Source organism: Heptranchias perlo, chromosome 16, assembly GCF_035084215.1.
Source record: "Heptranchias perlo isolate sHepPer1 chromosome 16, sHepPer1.hap1, whole genome shotgun sequence".
In the NCBI taxonomy this organism is placed as follows: domain Eukaryota; kingdom Metazoa; phylum Chordata; class Chondrichthyes; order Hexanchiformes; family Hexanchidae; genus Heptranchias; species Heptranchias perlo.
In genome coordinates this window covers 66089532-66104403 of record NC_090340.1, presented here as the reverse complement: position 1 = coordinate 66104403, position 14872 = coordinate 66089532, and the positions used below count along the sequence as shown (strand labels likewise).

The window sequence follows — 14872 nt, the reverse complement described above, 5'->3', positions numbered from 1 at the left end:
CTGATCTTAGACAGGGAAGGTAGGTTGGGGATGGGATGGGATGGTAATTGGTGAGGATGGAAAGGTCAAGGGTGTGATTTTTGAAGTGGTGGCTGATTACAGCAGTTTTGAAAGAGAGACAGTGTCTGAGGAGAGGAACCGCTGACAATTTAACAAGCACAGAGCCAGCAAAGGAAATAGAATCCCAGAGCCGGGTAATCTACCTTCAGTCGTCGACAGTGCTATCAAGCGGCACTTACTCACCAATAACCTGCTCACCGATGCTCAGTTTGGGTTCCGCCAGGACCACTCGGCTCCAGACCTCATTACAGCCTTGGTCCAAACATGGACAAAAGAGCTGAATTCCAGAGGTGAGGTGAGAGAGTGACTGCCCTTGACATCAAGGCAGCATTTGACCGAGTGTGGCACCAAGGAGCCCTAGTAAAATTGAAGTCAATGGGAATCAGGGGGAAAACTCTCCAGTGGCTGGAGTCATACCTAGCACAAAGGAAGATGGTAGTGGTTGTTGGAGGCCAATCATCTCAGCCCCAGGGCATTGCTGCAGGAGTTCCTCAGGGCAGTGTCCTAGGCCCAACCATCTTCAGCTGCTTCATCAATGACCTTCCCTCCATCATAAGGTCAGAAATGGGGATGTTCGCTGATGACTGCACAGTGTTCAGTTCCATTCGCAACCCCTCAGATAATGAAGCAGTCCGAGCCTGCATGCAGCAAGACATGGACAACATCCAGGCTTGGGCTCATAAGTGGCAAGTAACATTCGCGCCAGATAAGTGCCAGGCAATGACCATCTCCAACAAGAGAGAGTCTAACCACCTCCCCTTGACATTCAACGGCATTACCATCGCCGAATCCCCCACCATCAACATCCTTGGGGTCACCATTGACCAGAAACTTAACTGGACCAGCCATATAAATACTGTGGCTACGAGAGCAGGTCAGAGGCTGGGTATTCTGCGGCGAGTGACTCACCTCCTGACTCCCCAAAGCCTTTCCACCATCTACAAGGCACAAGTCAGGAGTGTGATGGAATACTCTCCACTTGCCTGGATGAGTGCAGCTCCAACAACACTCAAGAAGCTCGACACCATCCAAGATAAAGCAGCCCGCTTGATTGGCACCCCATCCACCACCCTAAACATTCACTCCCTTCACCACCGGCGCACTGTGGCTGCAGTCTGCACCATCCACAGGATGCACTGCAGCAACTCGCCAAGGCTTCTTCGACAGCACCTCCCAAACCCGCGACCTCTACCACCTAGAAGGACAAGGGCAGCAGGCGCATGGGAACAACACCACCTGCACGTTCCCTTCCAAGTCACACACCATCCCGACTTGGAAATATATCGCCGTTCCTTCATTGTCGCTGGGTCAAAATCCTGGAACTCCCTTCCTAACAGCACTGTGGGAGAACCGTCACCACACGGACTGCAGCGGTTCAAGAAGGCGGCTCACCACCACCTTCTCGAGGGCAATTAGGGATGGGCAATAAATGCCGGCCTTGCCAGCGACGCCCACATCCCGTGAACGAATAAAAAATTTTTTTAAAAAGTATAAATCTAAGGCAAGTCATAACAGCACAGCTCGCACTCGTGATATGCTCCTCCTGCACTATGTGGGAAGTCATGGACCTTACCAGTGTCCCTTGCGACCTTGTGTGCAGGATGTGTGTCCAGCTGCAGCTACTGGCTAATCGCATTTCGGAGCTGGAACTGCGGGTGAATTTGCTGTGGAGCATCTGTGATGCTGAGACTATCGTGGATAGCATGTTCAGTGAGGTGGTCACACCGCAGGTAAAGATTACACAGGCAGAAAGGAAATGGGTGACCGCCAGGCAGAGTAAAAGGACTAGGCAGGTCGAGAAGGAGTCCCCTGGGGCCGTCTCCCTCTCAAACAGAAATACCGCTTTGGATACTGTTGGGGGAGATGGCTGATCAGGGGAAAGCAGCAAGAGCCAAGTTCGTGGCACCACAGGTGGCTCTGCTGCACAGGAGGGGAGGAATAAGAGAGGCAGGGCAATAGTGATAGGGGATTCAATTGTCAGGGGAACAAATAGGCGTTTCTGTGGCTGCAAACATGACTCCAGGATGGTATGTTGCCTCCCTGGTGCTAGGGTCAAGGAAGTTGCGGAGCGACTGCAGGACATTCTGGAGGGGGAGGGTGAACAGCCAGTAGTCGTGGTCCATATCGGTACCAACGACATAGGTAAAAAAAGGGATGAGGTCCTGCAGGGTGAATTTAAGGAGTTAGGAGATAAATTAAAAAGCAGGACTTCAAAGGTAGTGATCTCAGGATTACTCCCAATGCCACATGCTAGTGAGTGTAGGAACAGGAGAATAGACCGGATGAATGCGTGGCTGCAGGGATGGTGCAGGAGGGAGGGATTTAGATTCCTGGGACATTGGGACCGGTTCTGGGGAAGGTGGGACCTGTACAAGCGGGACGGGTTACACCCGAGCAGGACCGGGACCAATGTCCTCGCGGGGGTGTTTGCTAGTGCTGTTGGGGAAGGATTAAACTAAAGTAGCAGGGGGATGGGAACCTGAGCGGGGAGTCAGAAGGGAGTAAAGTTGAGAGCAGCAAGAGAGGGCAACACCCAGGGGAAATTTACAATACAAATAGTACAAACAGTTGTTCAAGAACAAGTGAAAGGGAAAGGGAAAAGCGTAGAGCAGCGGAAAGAAAGTGTACTTTAGGCACGACAGATAAAGTAAAAACTAGAAGGCGTAAGGCAATTAACCCAGCATCAAAGCTGAAGGTCAGGCTAGGGTGTGTGGCCCAACTAAGAGTTCCATATACAAACGCACGGAGAATAAGGAATAAATTAAATGAACTACCAGTTCAAATTCAAATTGGAGGGTATGACATGAAAGCTATTACTGAGACATGGCTGCAGGATGGTCAGGATTGGGAACTAAATATACCAGGTTATAAGGTCTACAGGAGAGATAGGGAAAATGGAAGAGGGGGAGGAGTAGCCTTAATGATTAGAGATGAAATCACTTCAATGATAAAGGAGGATATAACGAGAGGTAAGCAGCCAACAGAGACCTTATGGGTTGAATTGAGAAATAGGAAAGGATCTAAGACTATAGTGGGAGTTGTGTATAGGACCCCTGGCAGCAGCTCTGAAGTGCTAAATTGTATAAATGCAGAGATTAGACAAGCGTGTAAGAAAGGCATAGTGGTCTTAATGGGGGACTTTAACCTTCACATAGATTGGGAAAAGCAGACTAACAACTGTCAGAAAGGTAGTGAATTTCTTGAGTGTGTCCGGGATAGTTTTCTACAGCAGTATGTCCTAGAGGCAACAAGGGGGCAAGCCACACTAGATTTAGTAATGAGTAATGAACCAGATTTAGTTAACGGCTTAACTGTATGTGAACATCTATCCAATAGCGATCATAACAAGCTTGAGTTCAAGGTAGTGTTTGAAAGGGAAAAAAGTGAATCAGCTGCTAAGATTCTAGACTTGGGTAAGGCCGACTTCAAAGGGATGAGACAGACTGTCCACAGTAAACTGGGCAAATCTGTTAATGGGTAAAACAACTGATGATCAGTGGGAAATGTTTAAAGAAACATTTAACATGATACAGAACCAGTTTATACCCGAGGGGCAAGAACTCTACTTGCCAAAAAAAACAGCCATGGAAAACTAAAGAGGTAAGGGACAGTATAAGACTCCCCCATACAAAAAGGCAAAAAATGGCACAGATCCTGGCGAATGGGAAAGATACAAAGATCAACAAAGGGTCACAAAACAGACAGTAAGAGCTACAAAAAGAGAGTATGAAAAGAGACTTGCAAGGGATATCAAAACCAATACGAAGAACTTTTATAGTTATATTAGGAAAAAGAGGGTGGTCAGAAGCAGTGTTGGCCCCTTAAAAACTGAAAGTGGGGATATTGTCATTGACAATGGGGAAATGGCGGACATGTTGAACAATTACTTTGCGTCAGTATTTACAGTAGAAAAAGAGGATAACATGCCGGAAATCCCAAGAAAACTAATATTGAATCGGGGACAGGGACTCGATAAAATTAACATAAGTAAAGCAACAGTAATGAAGAAAATAATAGCACTAAAGAGTGACAAATCCCCAGGGCCAGATAGTTTCCATCCCAGGGTTTTAAAGGAAGTTGGTGAGCACATTGCAGATGCCCTAACTATAATCTTTCAAAGTTCTCTAGATTCAGGAACTGTCCCTCTGGATTGGAAAATTGCACATGTCACTCCGCTTTTTAAGAAAGGAGAGAGAGGGAAACCAGGGAATTATAGACCAGTTAGCCTAACATCTGTTGTGGGGAAAATGCTGGAGTCCATAATTAAGGATAGGGTGACTGAACACCTCGAGAATTTTCAGTTAATCAGAGAGAGCCAGCATGGATTTGTGAAAGGTAGGTCGTGCCTGACAAACCTGATTGAATTTTTTGAAGAGGTGACTAAAGTAGTGAAGAGGGGAATGTCAATGGATGTTATTTATATGGACTTCCAGAAGGCATTTGATAAGGTCCCACATAAGAGACCGTTGGCTAAGATAGAAGCCCATGGAATCGAGGGAAAAGTACAGACTTGGTTGGGAAGTTGGCTGAGCGAAAGGCGACAGAGAGTAGGGATAATGGGAAGGTACTCACATTGGCAGGATGTGACTAGTGGAGTCTCGCAATATTTATTAACGACTTAGATGAAGGCATAGAAAGTCTCATATCTAAGTTTGCCGATGACACAAAGATTGGTGGCATTGTAAGCAGTGGAGATGAAAACATAAAATTACAAAGGGATATTGATAGATTAGGTGAATGGGCAAAACTGTGGCAAATGGAATTCAAAGTAGACAAATGTGAGGTCATCCACTTTGGATCAAAAAAGGATAGTACAGGGTACTTTCTAAATGGTAAAAAGTTATAAACAGTGGATGTCCAAAGGGACTTAGGGGTTCAGGTGCATCGATCATTGAAGTGTCATGAACAGGTGCAGAAAATAATCAAGAAGGCAAATGGAATGTTGGCCTTTATATCCAGAGGACTAGAGTACAAGGGGGCAGAAGTTATGCTGCAGCTATACAAAACCCTGGTTAGACCGCACCTGGAGTACTGTGAGCAGTTCTGGGCACCGCACCTTCGGAAGGACATATTGGCCTTGGAGGGAGTGCAGCATAGGTTTACTAGAATGATACCCGGACTTCAAGGGTTAAGTTACGAGGAGAGATTACACAAATTGGGGTTGTATTCTCTGGAGTTTAGAAGGTTAAGGGGTGATCTGATCGAAGTTTATAAGATATTAAGGGGAACAGATAGGGTGGATAGAGAGAAACTATTTCCGCTGGTTGGGGATCCTAGGAGTAGGGGGCACAGTCTAAAAATTAGAGCCAGACCTTTCAGGAGCGAGATTAGAAAACATTTCTACACACAAAGGGTGGTAGAAGTTTGGAACTCTCTTCCGCAAACGGCAATTGATACTAGCTCAATTGCTAAATTTAAATCTGAGATAGATAGCTTCTTGGCAATCAAAGGTATTAAGGGATATGGGCCAAAGGCAGGTATATGGAGTTAGATCACAGATCAGCCATGATCTTATCAAATGGCGGAGCAGGCACGAGGAGCTGAATGGCCTACTCCTGTTCCTATGTTCCTCAGATAAATATATCAATTGAAGAAAGTTTCTTAAACTGATATTAAACTTCGCTCAAATGAAATGAGAATGCCACAAATTGTCCAGACACAAGCCATTAAAGTTTGTATTCACATACTGAAATACTAGTCTTCAAAGGGTTAAGAAGCTTCATTACTGTACACTGAAAAATATTAGCATCAGAAAGATTTATTGGGATATATAAAAATATATATTTTTAAATACCTATATAGTAAGGGTCACTGCACTGTCACACATCAAAATAAAGCAGGTTATTTCTTCCAGCTTTGTTCCTGGACTAAGGGGACACAGAGGCAGCCTGCTCCAGGATCTCCATGGGAATAGGAGTAGGCCATTCAGCCCCTCGAGCCTGTTCTGCTTTGAGGGCTGCTTGCAACGCACGCTGTAGGTGTGCACAGGAACAGCTCAGAATAACTCATTTAAGTGAAGCCTCCATTGACTACTTCTAGCTCTCAGCAATGTACCTGCAGAAATGGCATGCTCCAAACCAGCATGCTGCCCCTTGTGCCACATGACAACAGAAGAACACACCCAACGCTTCTGCACTGCCGACGAAACACGCTGCTATCACCATACTGAACACGTACCCAACGTCACCTCCTTAATCAGCTCCGACGCACCATGGCAGCCTTGAACCAGCATCCGTGTCCACGACGACAGGTCACGGTGAGTCTCTACACGGAAGACATGCATCTCAATGCCTTGTCGTGACCCTGTCCGTGTGGCAAACATCAGCTCTGAACTAATGGTTGGGGATCCTCGCGCTGACCCAGAGTGAACTAACCTGAATAACAAAGCGGAGGAAAAAGGGACAATCAGCAAGGCAGAGAATTAGATCACGAGAACTGTACCAGATTCGCAGGAATACTGACTCCCCCATCAGTCCTGTGTCAATAAAAGCACATGCCTGTGCTCCTCACTCATCTCAACACTCACAATCTCAGGCCAAAGTGCTTGAACATAAAATCAGCAGTACTGGGAGAGTTGGGAAGCAGCTGCCTTAAGTCGCTGCCAAGACCCTCCTCCCAAAGAGACTGATTCCCGCATCTTTATCTGAGGCATGATTCACTCCACTCCCTCCAGCTGCAAGACCCCGTCACTGCCCCTGCACTTGTAATGCTTATGTGGATTTTTACCAGGACACTAGTCTGACGGAGGTTCTGGAATTGAGTATTGCACGGACCAATCCAAATACCTCAACAGACCAGAACTGTAGCTGTTAACTCAGGTGCTCGTTAGCTGCATAAGATTTATTTACGTTTTGCTATCTCCTCCCCCCGAAAAACATACACTAACCTACCCAGTGTTTAACTTGCAAAATGGCAGGCTCTGAGCGGCTACAGGCCGAGACCTTGATGGAAAAATTTATTTCCGCTTTATTCCCAGTTAAAGCCTTTTGTTGATGTGAATGTCACAACTTTTTCATTGGTAAATGCTGAAAGGAAGTACTTCACTTCTGTATTCAAGCCGCACAGGAGATTGGGGTTTTCTCAGTGAGATGCAGCCACAGCTTCCCACCACCCAGGACGGCAGAGTTTGTACCTGGTTGCCAGTAGCGGGTGGCTTTGGGAGGGCGACGCCCACAGGTCTCGGTTCCACGGCACGCTGTCGTAAAGCAGCATGTCTTTATCGGTAAGGACGACAACCACCGGCTTCCAGTGCTGCCTCCCGCCATCAACTTTCAGCTACAGCACAAAGAAAAGAGAAATCCCATAACTTCACAAGCACTGAGACCCCCGGGGCACCAACACCCCTGACCCCCAGGGGCACAGACTTCCCCCCCACTGCCCTCCGACCCCAAGTGCACCAATCCCCTCTCCGACCCCCGGGGGCACCGCGCCCCCTCCCGACCCCCAGGGGCACCGCGCCCCTTCCCGACCCCCAGGGGCACCGCGCCCCTTCCCGACCCCCAGGGGCACCACGCCTCCCCCTCCCATATGCTCCGACACTCAGGGCACTGAGCCCCCAAACCCCAAGGCACCGACCCCCTCGACACCCAGGGCACCGCGCCCCCCAGGGCACCGACCCTCCGACACCAAAGGCACCGACCCCACCCGTGCCCCCAATGGTCACTGCGGCCCCAAACCCCCCGGGGCACAGAACATCTCCCCCACGCCCTCCGATCCCCGCTCCTCACTGAACCCCCATGCAGAGAGAGCAGAAATGAACACAGCCGACACAGACAGCTACAGTGGAGGTGTGGTGTGCGGTACGGGGGTCACAGGCGCCGAGGTGAGAGAGTTTGGTCCGGGGTCACGGTCCCGGGGGCCGAGGTGAGAGTTTGGTCCGGGGTCACGGTCCCGGGGGCCGAGGTGAGAGAGTTTGGTCCGGGGTCATGGTCCCGGGGGCCGAGGTGAGAGAGTTTGGTCCGGGGTCACGGTCCCGGGGGCCGAGGTGAGAGAGTTTGGTCCGGGGTCACGGTCCCGGGGGCCGAGGTGAGAGAGTTTGGTCCGGGGTCACGGTCCGGGGGGCCTAGGTGCGGGCGTGGTCCGGGGGCTGCAGCCACATTCCCACCCCCGGTGACGGCTGTTATTGAATGGATTAGTCTCCCGTGTCATCTCAGCCTCCCCCCAAAATGGTGCATTTACCAGCGTAACTTTGAACTGAAACATAAGGTAGTCCTGAGCCAGATTATAACGCAAGATGAATGAATTCAGCCTGCACTGAGTTTCCAGGTTACTGGAATGATTATACAGGTTCACAAATCATAAGGCATAAACACTGAGCAACAGCTATAACTAGGCTATTCTTCAACAAAACTGGATATGCTTGAGCAGCTGGGGTTGTTCTCCTTAGAGCAGGGAAGGTTGAGAGGAGATTTGATAGAAGTGTTCAAAATCATGAAGGGTTTAGATAAAGTAAATAAAGAGAAACTGTTCCCATTGGCGGAAGGGTCGAGAACCAGAGGACACAGATTTAAGGTGATTGGCAAAAGAACCAAAGGCGAGATGAGGAAAAACTTCTTACGCAGCGAGTAATTATGATCTGGAATGCTCTGCCTGAAAGGGCGGTGGAGGCAGATTCAATCGTGGCTTTCAAAAAGGAATTGGATAAATATTTAAAGGGAAAAAAATTGCAGGGCCACAGGGAAAGAGCGGGGGAATGGGACTAACTGGATTGCTCTTACAAAGAGCTGGCACAGGCTCAATGGGCCAAATGGCCGCCTTCTGTGTTGTAACCATTCTATGAAAACACAGTGTGCCTCAGAGAGGTTTGCTCTGACGCCCAATAACTAACGCGATTTCAGTGGTGAGGACTTTCTACCTGTTCAGCCAGCCAGCCGAGGTGTTGTATCGTCCTGGCATTGGGGCCGAGCAGCCCATTCAGCTCCGACACTGCCTGAGGCATCAGCGCCGAGATACTCGCATGTATCGCCGTGAACCACGCATGTGCGGTAACAGCGTCTTTGCTCCGCAGAATGATTGCATGCCTGCCATCAGGGGAGTGTAGTTCAAACAACCTGTGTGGACAACACATGGAGAACAGAGAATCAGCACCAGGAAGCAGTGACCTATCCTTTGTGATCAAAAACAATTTAAAGCAATAATATCACAGGGACAAGGCGGAGCTGCAAATATACGAGAAACAAGGGCACACGGCGAATATCGGGGAAGCAGGGCACAGATCGGGGGGAGCAGGGCGGACGGCGAATACCGGGGGGGGGGGGCAGCAGGTCACACGGCAGATATCAGGGGTTGCATGGTACAAGGCGAATATCGGGGGGGCGAGACGGCATAGGTCAGGGGAGCACGGCACACGGCGAATATCGGGGGGAAAGAGGGCACATTGTTAATATCAGGGGGAAAAGAACACAGATCACGGGGGGCAGGGCACGCGGCGAATCGCACGGGGGGCAGGGCACGCGGCGAATCGCACGGGGGGCAGGGCACGCGGCGAATCGCACGGGGGGCAGGGCACGCGGCGAATCGCACGGGGGGCAGGGCACGCGGCGAATCGCACGGGGGGCAGGGCACGCGGCGAATCGCACGGGGGGCAGGGCACGCGGCGAATCGCACGGGGGGCAGGGCACGCGGCGAATCGCACGGGGGGCAGGGCACGCGGCGAATCGCACGGGGGGCAGGGCACGCGGCGAATCGCACGGGGGGCAGGGCACGCGGCGAATCGCACGGGGGGCAGGGCACGCGGCGAATCGCACGGGGGGCAGGGCACGCGGCGAATCTCACGGGGGGCAGGGCACGCGGCGAATCTCACGGGGAGCAGGGCACGCGGCGAATCTCACGGGGAGCAGGGCACGCGGCGAATCTCACGGGGAGCAGGGCACGCGGCGAATCTCACGGGGAGCAGGGCACGCGGCGAATCTCACGGGGAGCAGGGCACGCGGCGAATCTCACGGGGAGCAGGGCACGCGGCGAATCTCACGGGGAGCTGGGCACGCGGCGAATCTCACGGGGAGCAGGGCACGCGGCGAATCTCACGGGGAGCAGGGCACGCGGCGAATCTCACGGGGAGCAGGGCACGCGGCGAATCTCACGGGGAGCAGGGCACGCGGCGAATCTCACGGGGAGCAGGGCACGCGGCGAATCTCACGGGGAGCAGGGCACGCGGCGAATCTCACGGGGAGCAGGGCACGCGGCGAATCTCACGGGGAGCAGGGCACGCGGCGAATCTCACGGGGAGCAGGGCACGCGGCGAATCTCACGGGGAGCAGGGCACGCGGCGAATCTCACGGGGAGCAGGGCAGGCGGCGAATCTCACGGGGAGCGGGGCACGCGGCGAATCTCACGGGGAGCGGGGCACGCGGCGAATCTCACGGGGAGCGGGGCACGCGGCGAATCTCACGGGGGGAGCGGGGCACGCGGCGAATCTCACGGGGGGAGCGGGGCACGCGGCGAATCTCACGGGGGGAGCGGGGCACGCGGCGAATCTCACGGGGGGAGCGGGGCACGCGGCGAATCTCACGGGGGGAACGGGGCACGCGGCGAATCTCACGGGGGGAGCGGGGCACGCGGCGAATCTCACGGGGGGAGCGGGGCACGTGGCGAATATCGGGGGGAGCGGGGCACGCGGCGAATCTCACGGGGGGAGCGGGGCACGCGGCGAATCTCACGGGGGGAGCGGGGCGCGCGGCGAATCTCACGGGGGGAGCGGGGCACGCGGCGAATCTCACGGGGGGAGCGGGGCACGCGGCGAATCTCACGGGGGGAGCGGGGCACGCGGCGAATCTCACGGGGGGAGCGGGGCACGCGGCGAATCTCACGGGGGGAGCGGGGCACGCGGCGAATCTCACGGGGGGAGCGGGGCACGCGGCGAATCTCACGGGGGGAGCGGGGCACGCGGCGAATCTCACGGGGGGAGCGGGGCACGCGGCGAATCTCACGGGGGGAGCGGGGCACGCGGCGAATCTCACGGGGGGAGCGGGGCACGCGGCGAATCTCACGGGGGGAGCGGGGCACGCGGCGAATCTCACGGGGGGAGCGGGGCACGCGGCGAATCTCACGGGGGGAGCGGGGCACGCGGCGAATCTCACGGGGGGAGCGGGGCACGCGGCGAATCTCACGGGGGGAGCGGGGCACGCGGCGAATCTCACGGGGGGAGCGGGGCACGCGGCGAATCTCACGGGGGGAGCGGGGCACGCGGCGAATCTCACGGGGGGAGCGGGGCACGCGGCGAATCTCACGGGGGGAGCGGGGCACGCGGCGAATCTCACGGGGGGAGCGGGGCACGCGGCGAATCTCACGGGGGGAGCGGGGCACGCGGCGAATCTCACGGGGGGAGCGGGGCACGCGGCGAATCTCACGGGGGGAGCGGGGCACGCGGCGAATCTCACGGGGGGAGCGGGGCACGCGGCGAATCTCACGGGGGGAGCGGGGCACGCGGCGAATCTCACGGGGGGAGCGGGGCACGCGGCGAATCTCACGGGGGGAGCGGGGCACGCGGCGAATCTCACGGGGGGAGCGGGGCACGCGGCGAATCTCACGGGGGGAGCGGGGCACGCGGCGAATCTCACGGGGGGAGCGGGGCACGCGGCGAATCTCACGGGGGGAGCGGGGCACGCGGCGAATCTCACGGGGGGAGCGGGGCACGCGGCGAATCTCACGGGGGGAGCGGGGCACGCGGCGAATCTCACGGGGGGAGCGGGGCACGCGGCGAATCTCACGGGGGGAGCGGGGCACGCGGCGAATCTCACGGGGGGAGCGGGGCACGCGGCGAATCTCACGGGGGGAGCGGGGCACGCGGCGAATCTCACGGGGGGAGCGGGGCACGCGGCGAATCTCACGGGGGGAGCGGGGCACGCGGCGAATCTCACGGGGGGAGCGGGGCACGCGGCGAATCTCACGGGGGGAGCGGGGCACGCGGCGAATCTCACGGGGGGAGCGGGGCACGCGGCGAATCTCACGGGGGGAGCGGGGCACGCGGCGAATCTCACGGGGGGAGCGGGGCACGCAGCGAATCTCACGGGGAGCGGGGCACGCGGCGAATATCGGGGGGAGCGGGGCACGCGGCGAATATCGGGGGGAGCGGGGCACGCGGCGAATATCGGGGGGAGCGGGGCACGCGGCGAATATCACGGGGAGCGGGGCACGCGGCGAATATCACGGGGAGCGGGGCACGCGGCGAATATCACGGGGAGCGGGGCACGCGGCGAATATCACGGGGAGCGGGGCACGCGGCGAATATCACGGGGAGCGGGGCACGCGGCGAATATCACGGGGAGCGGGGCACGCGGCGAATATCACGGGGAGCGGGGCACGCGGCGAATATCACGGGGAGCGGGGCACGCGGCGAATATCACGGGGAGCGGGGCACGCGGCGAATATCACGGGGAGCGGGGCACGCGGCGAATATCACGGGGAGCGGGGCACGCGGCGAATATCACGGGGAGCGGGGCACGCGGCGAATATCACGGGGAGCGGGGCACGCGGCGAATATCACGGGGAGCGGGGCACGCGGCGAATATCACGGGGAGCGGGGCACGCGGCGAATATCACGGGGAGCGGGGCACGCGGCGAATATCACGGGGAGCGGGGCACGCGGCGAATATCACGGGGAGCGGGGCACGCGGCGAATATCACGGGGAGCGGGGCACGCGGCGAATATCACGGGGAGCGGGGCACGCGGCGAATATCACGGGGAGCGGGGCACGCGGCGAATATCACGGGGAGCGGGGCACGCGGCGAATATCACGGGGAGCGGGGCACGCGGCGAATATCACGGGGAGCGGGGCACGCGGCGAATATCACGGGGAGCGGGGCACGCGGCGAATATCACGGGGAGCGGGGCACGCGGCGAATATCACGGGGAGCGGGGCACGCGGCGAATATCACGGGGAGCGGGGCACGCGGCGAATATCACGGGGAGCGGGGCACGCGGCGAATATCACGGGGAGCGGGGCACGCGGCGAATATCACGGGGAGCGGGGCACGCGGCGAATATCACGGGGAGCGGGGCACGCGGCGAATATCACGGGGAGCGGGGCACGCGGCGAATATCACGGGGAGCGGGGCACGCGGCGAATATCACGGGGAGCGGGGCACGCGGCGAATATCACGGGGAGCGGGGCACGCGGCGAATATCACGGGGAGCGGGGCACGCGGCGAATATCACGGGGAGCGGGGCACGCGGCGAATATCACGGGGAGCGGGGCACGCGGCGAATATCACGGGGAGCGGGGCACGCGGCGAATATCACGGGGAGCGGGGCACGCGGCGAATATCACGGGGAGCGGGGCACGCGGCGAATATCACGGGGAGCGGGGCACGCGGCGAATATCACGGGGAGCGGGGCACGCGGCGAATATCACGGGGAGCGGGGCACGCGGCGAATATCACGGGGAGCGGGGCACGCGGCGAATATCACGGGGAGCGGGGCACGCGGCGAATATCACGGGGAGCGGGGCACGCGGCGAATATCACGGGGAGCGGGGCACGCGGCGAATATCACGGGGAGCGGGGCACGCGGAGAATATCACGGGGAGCGGGGCACGCGGAGAATATCACGGGGAGCGGGGCACGCGGAGAATATCACGGGGAGCGGGGCACGCGGAGAATATCACGGGGAGCGGGGCACGCGGCGAATATCACGGGGAGCGGGGCACGCGGCGAATATCACGGGGAGCGGGGCACGCGGCGAATATCACGGGGAGCGGGGCACGCGGCGAATATCACGGGGAGCGGGGCACGCGGTGAATATCACGGGGAGCGGGGCACGCGGTGAATATCACGGGGAGCGGGGCACGCGGTGAATATCACGGGGAGCGGGGCACGCGGTGAATATCGGGGGAAGCCGGGACACAGATCAGGGGGTGTATGGCATTAAACATTTTTTAAAATTACATTTGGCAGCAGAGCAAAATACTTTGTGGTCTATGCTCATCCAGCAACTGGTGTAAATAATACAATGAGGTTACAACACAGAAATAGTCCATTTTGCCCAACCAGTCCGTGTTGGTGTTTACCCTCCACATGACCAGATAGGCCCAGTCACATTTACCACCCCCCTCCCTATGCCCATATCTTTATCACCTTTTCCTTCATCCACCTCTCCAAATCTAATCTTGAATGTTGACAGTTTCTGCCTCAACCACTAACCCTGGAAGTGACTTCCACAGACTCTCAACTCCGTGTGAAGAAGTTTCTCCTGACTTCTGTTCTAAATCTCTTACATTTAATCTTGCATCTAGGAGAGACAAACAGCATTAGAATAAAGAGTAGGCCAGAAAGAGGAGGGATCAGATAGGGGAGAAATGCACAGCAGACTAAGGCGGGTTTAGAGTGCATGTGTGTAAATGCACGGAGCGTGACAAATAAGGTTGGTGAGCTGCAGGCACAAGTTGCCACATGGGGTTATGATATAGTGGCAAGACCGCAAATGAAGTCAAATGGGTGTTTTATCCATAGGGGCACAGGACATAAAGCAAGGAAGTGATGCTCAATTTGTACACAACTTTGGTGAGGCCACAAGTAGAGTATTGCATGCAGTTCTGAGCATCCCATTGTATTAATGCTTATTCCAGCCATGGAAAGGGTACAGTGAATATTCACAAGAATAATACCCAGTGAGGTGCACAGAATGGATCAGAGTAATACATATCAGAAAGTGTTACAGTGTGGGGTATATCAGAGTGTTATAGTAAGAGCGTATCTGTGTGTGTCAATGAGGGCCTTGGGCATATTAGAGTGTGTTATAATGAAAAGCACAGGCATTCTGCAGTGTTATAGTTGGCAAGATAGGGTATATCAGAGCACTGCAGTGAGGATGTAT

The 14872-nt window shown here is 56.0% G+C and overlaps 1 protein-coding gene across 1 annotated transcript in view; it reads right to left on the bottom strand.

The window, feature by feature from the left end:
- The window catches only part of LOC137333850 (beta-2-syntrophin-like), a 66476-nt gene that overhangs the window by 28004 nt on the left and 23600 nt on the right, over positions 1-14872 (bottom strand). Inside the window, 3 exon segments of the mRNA XM_067998239.1 lie at positions 6238-6434; positions 7193-7335; positions 8915-9110. Coding sequence (XP_067854340.1) covers positions 6238-6434; positions 7193-7335; positions 8915-9110 — 536 coding nt within the window.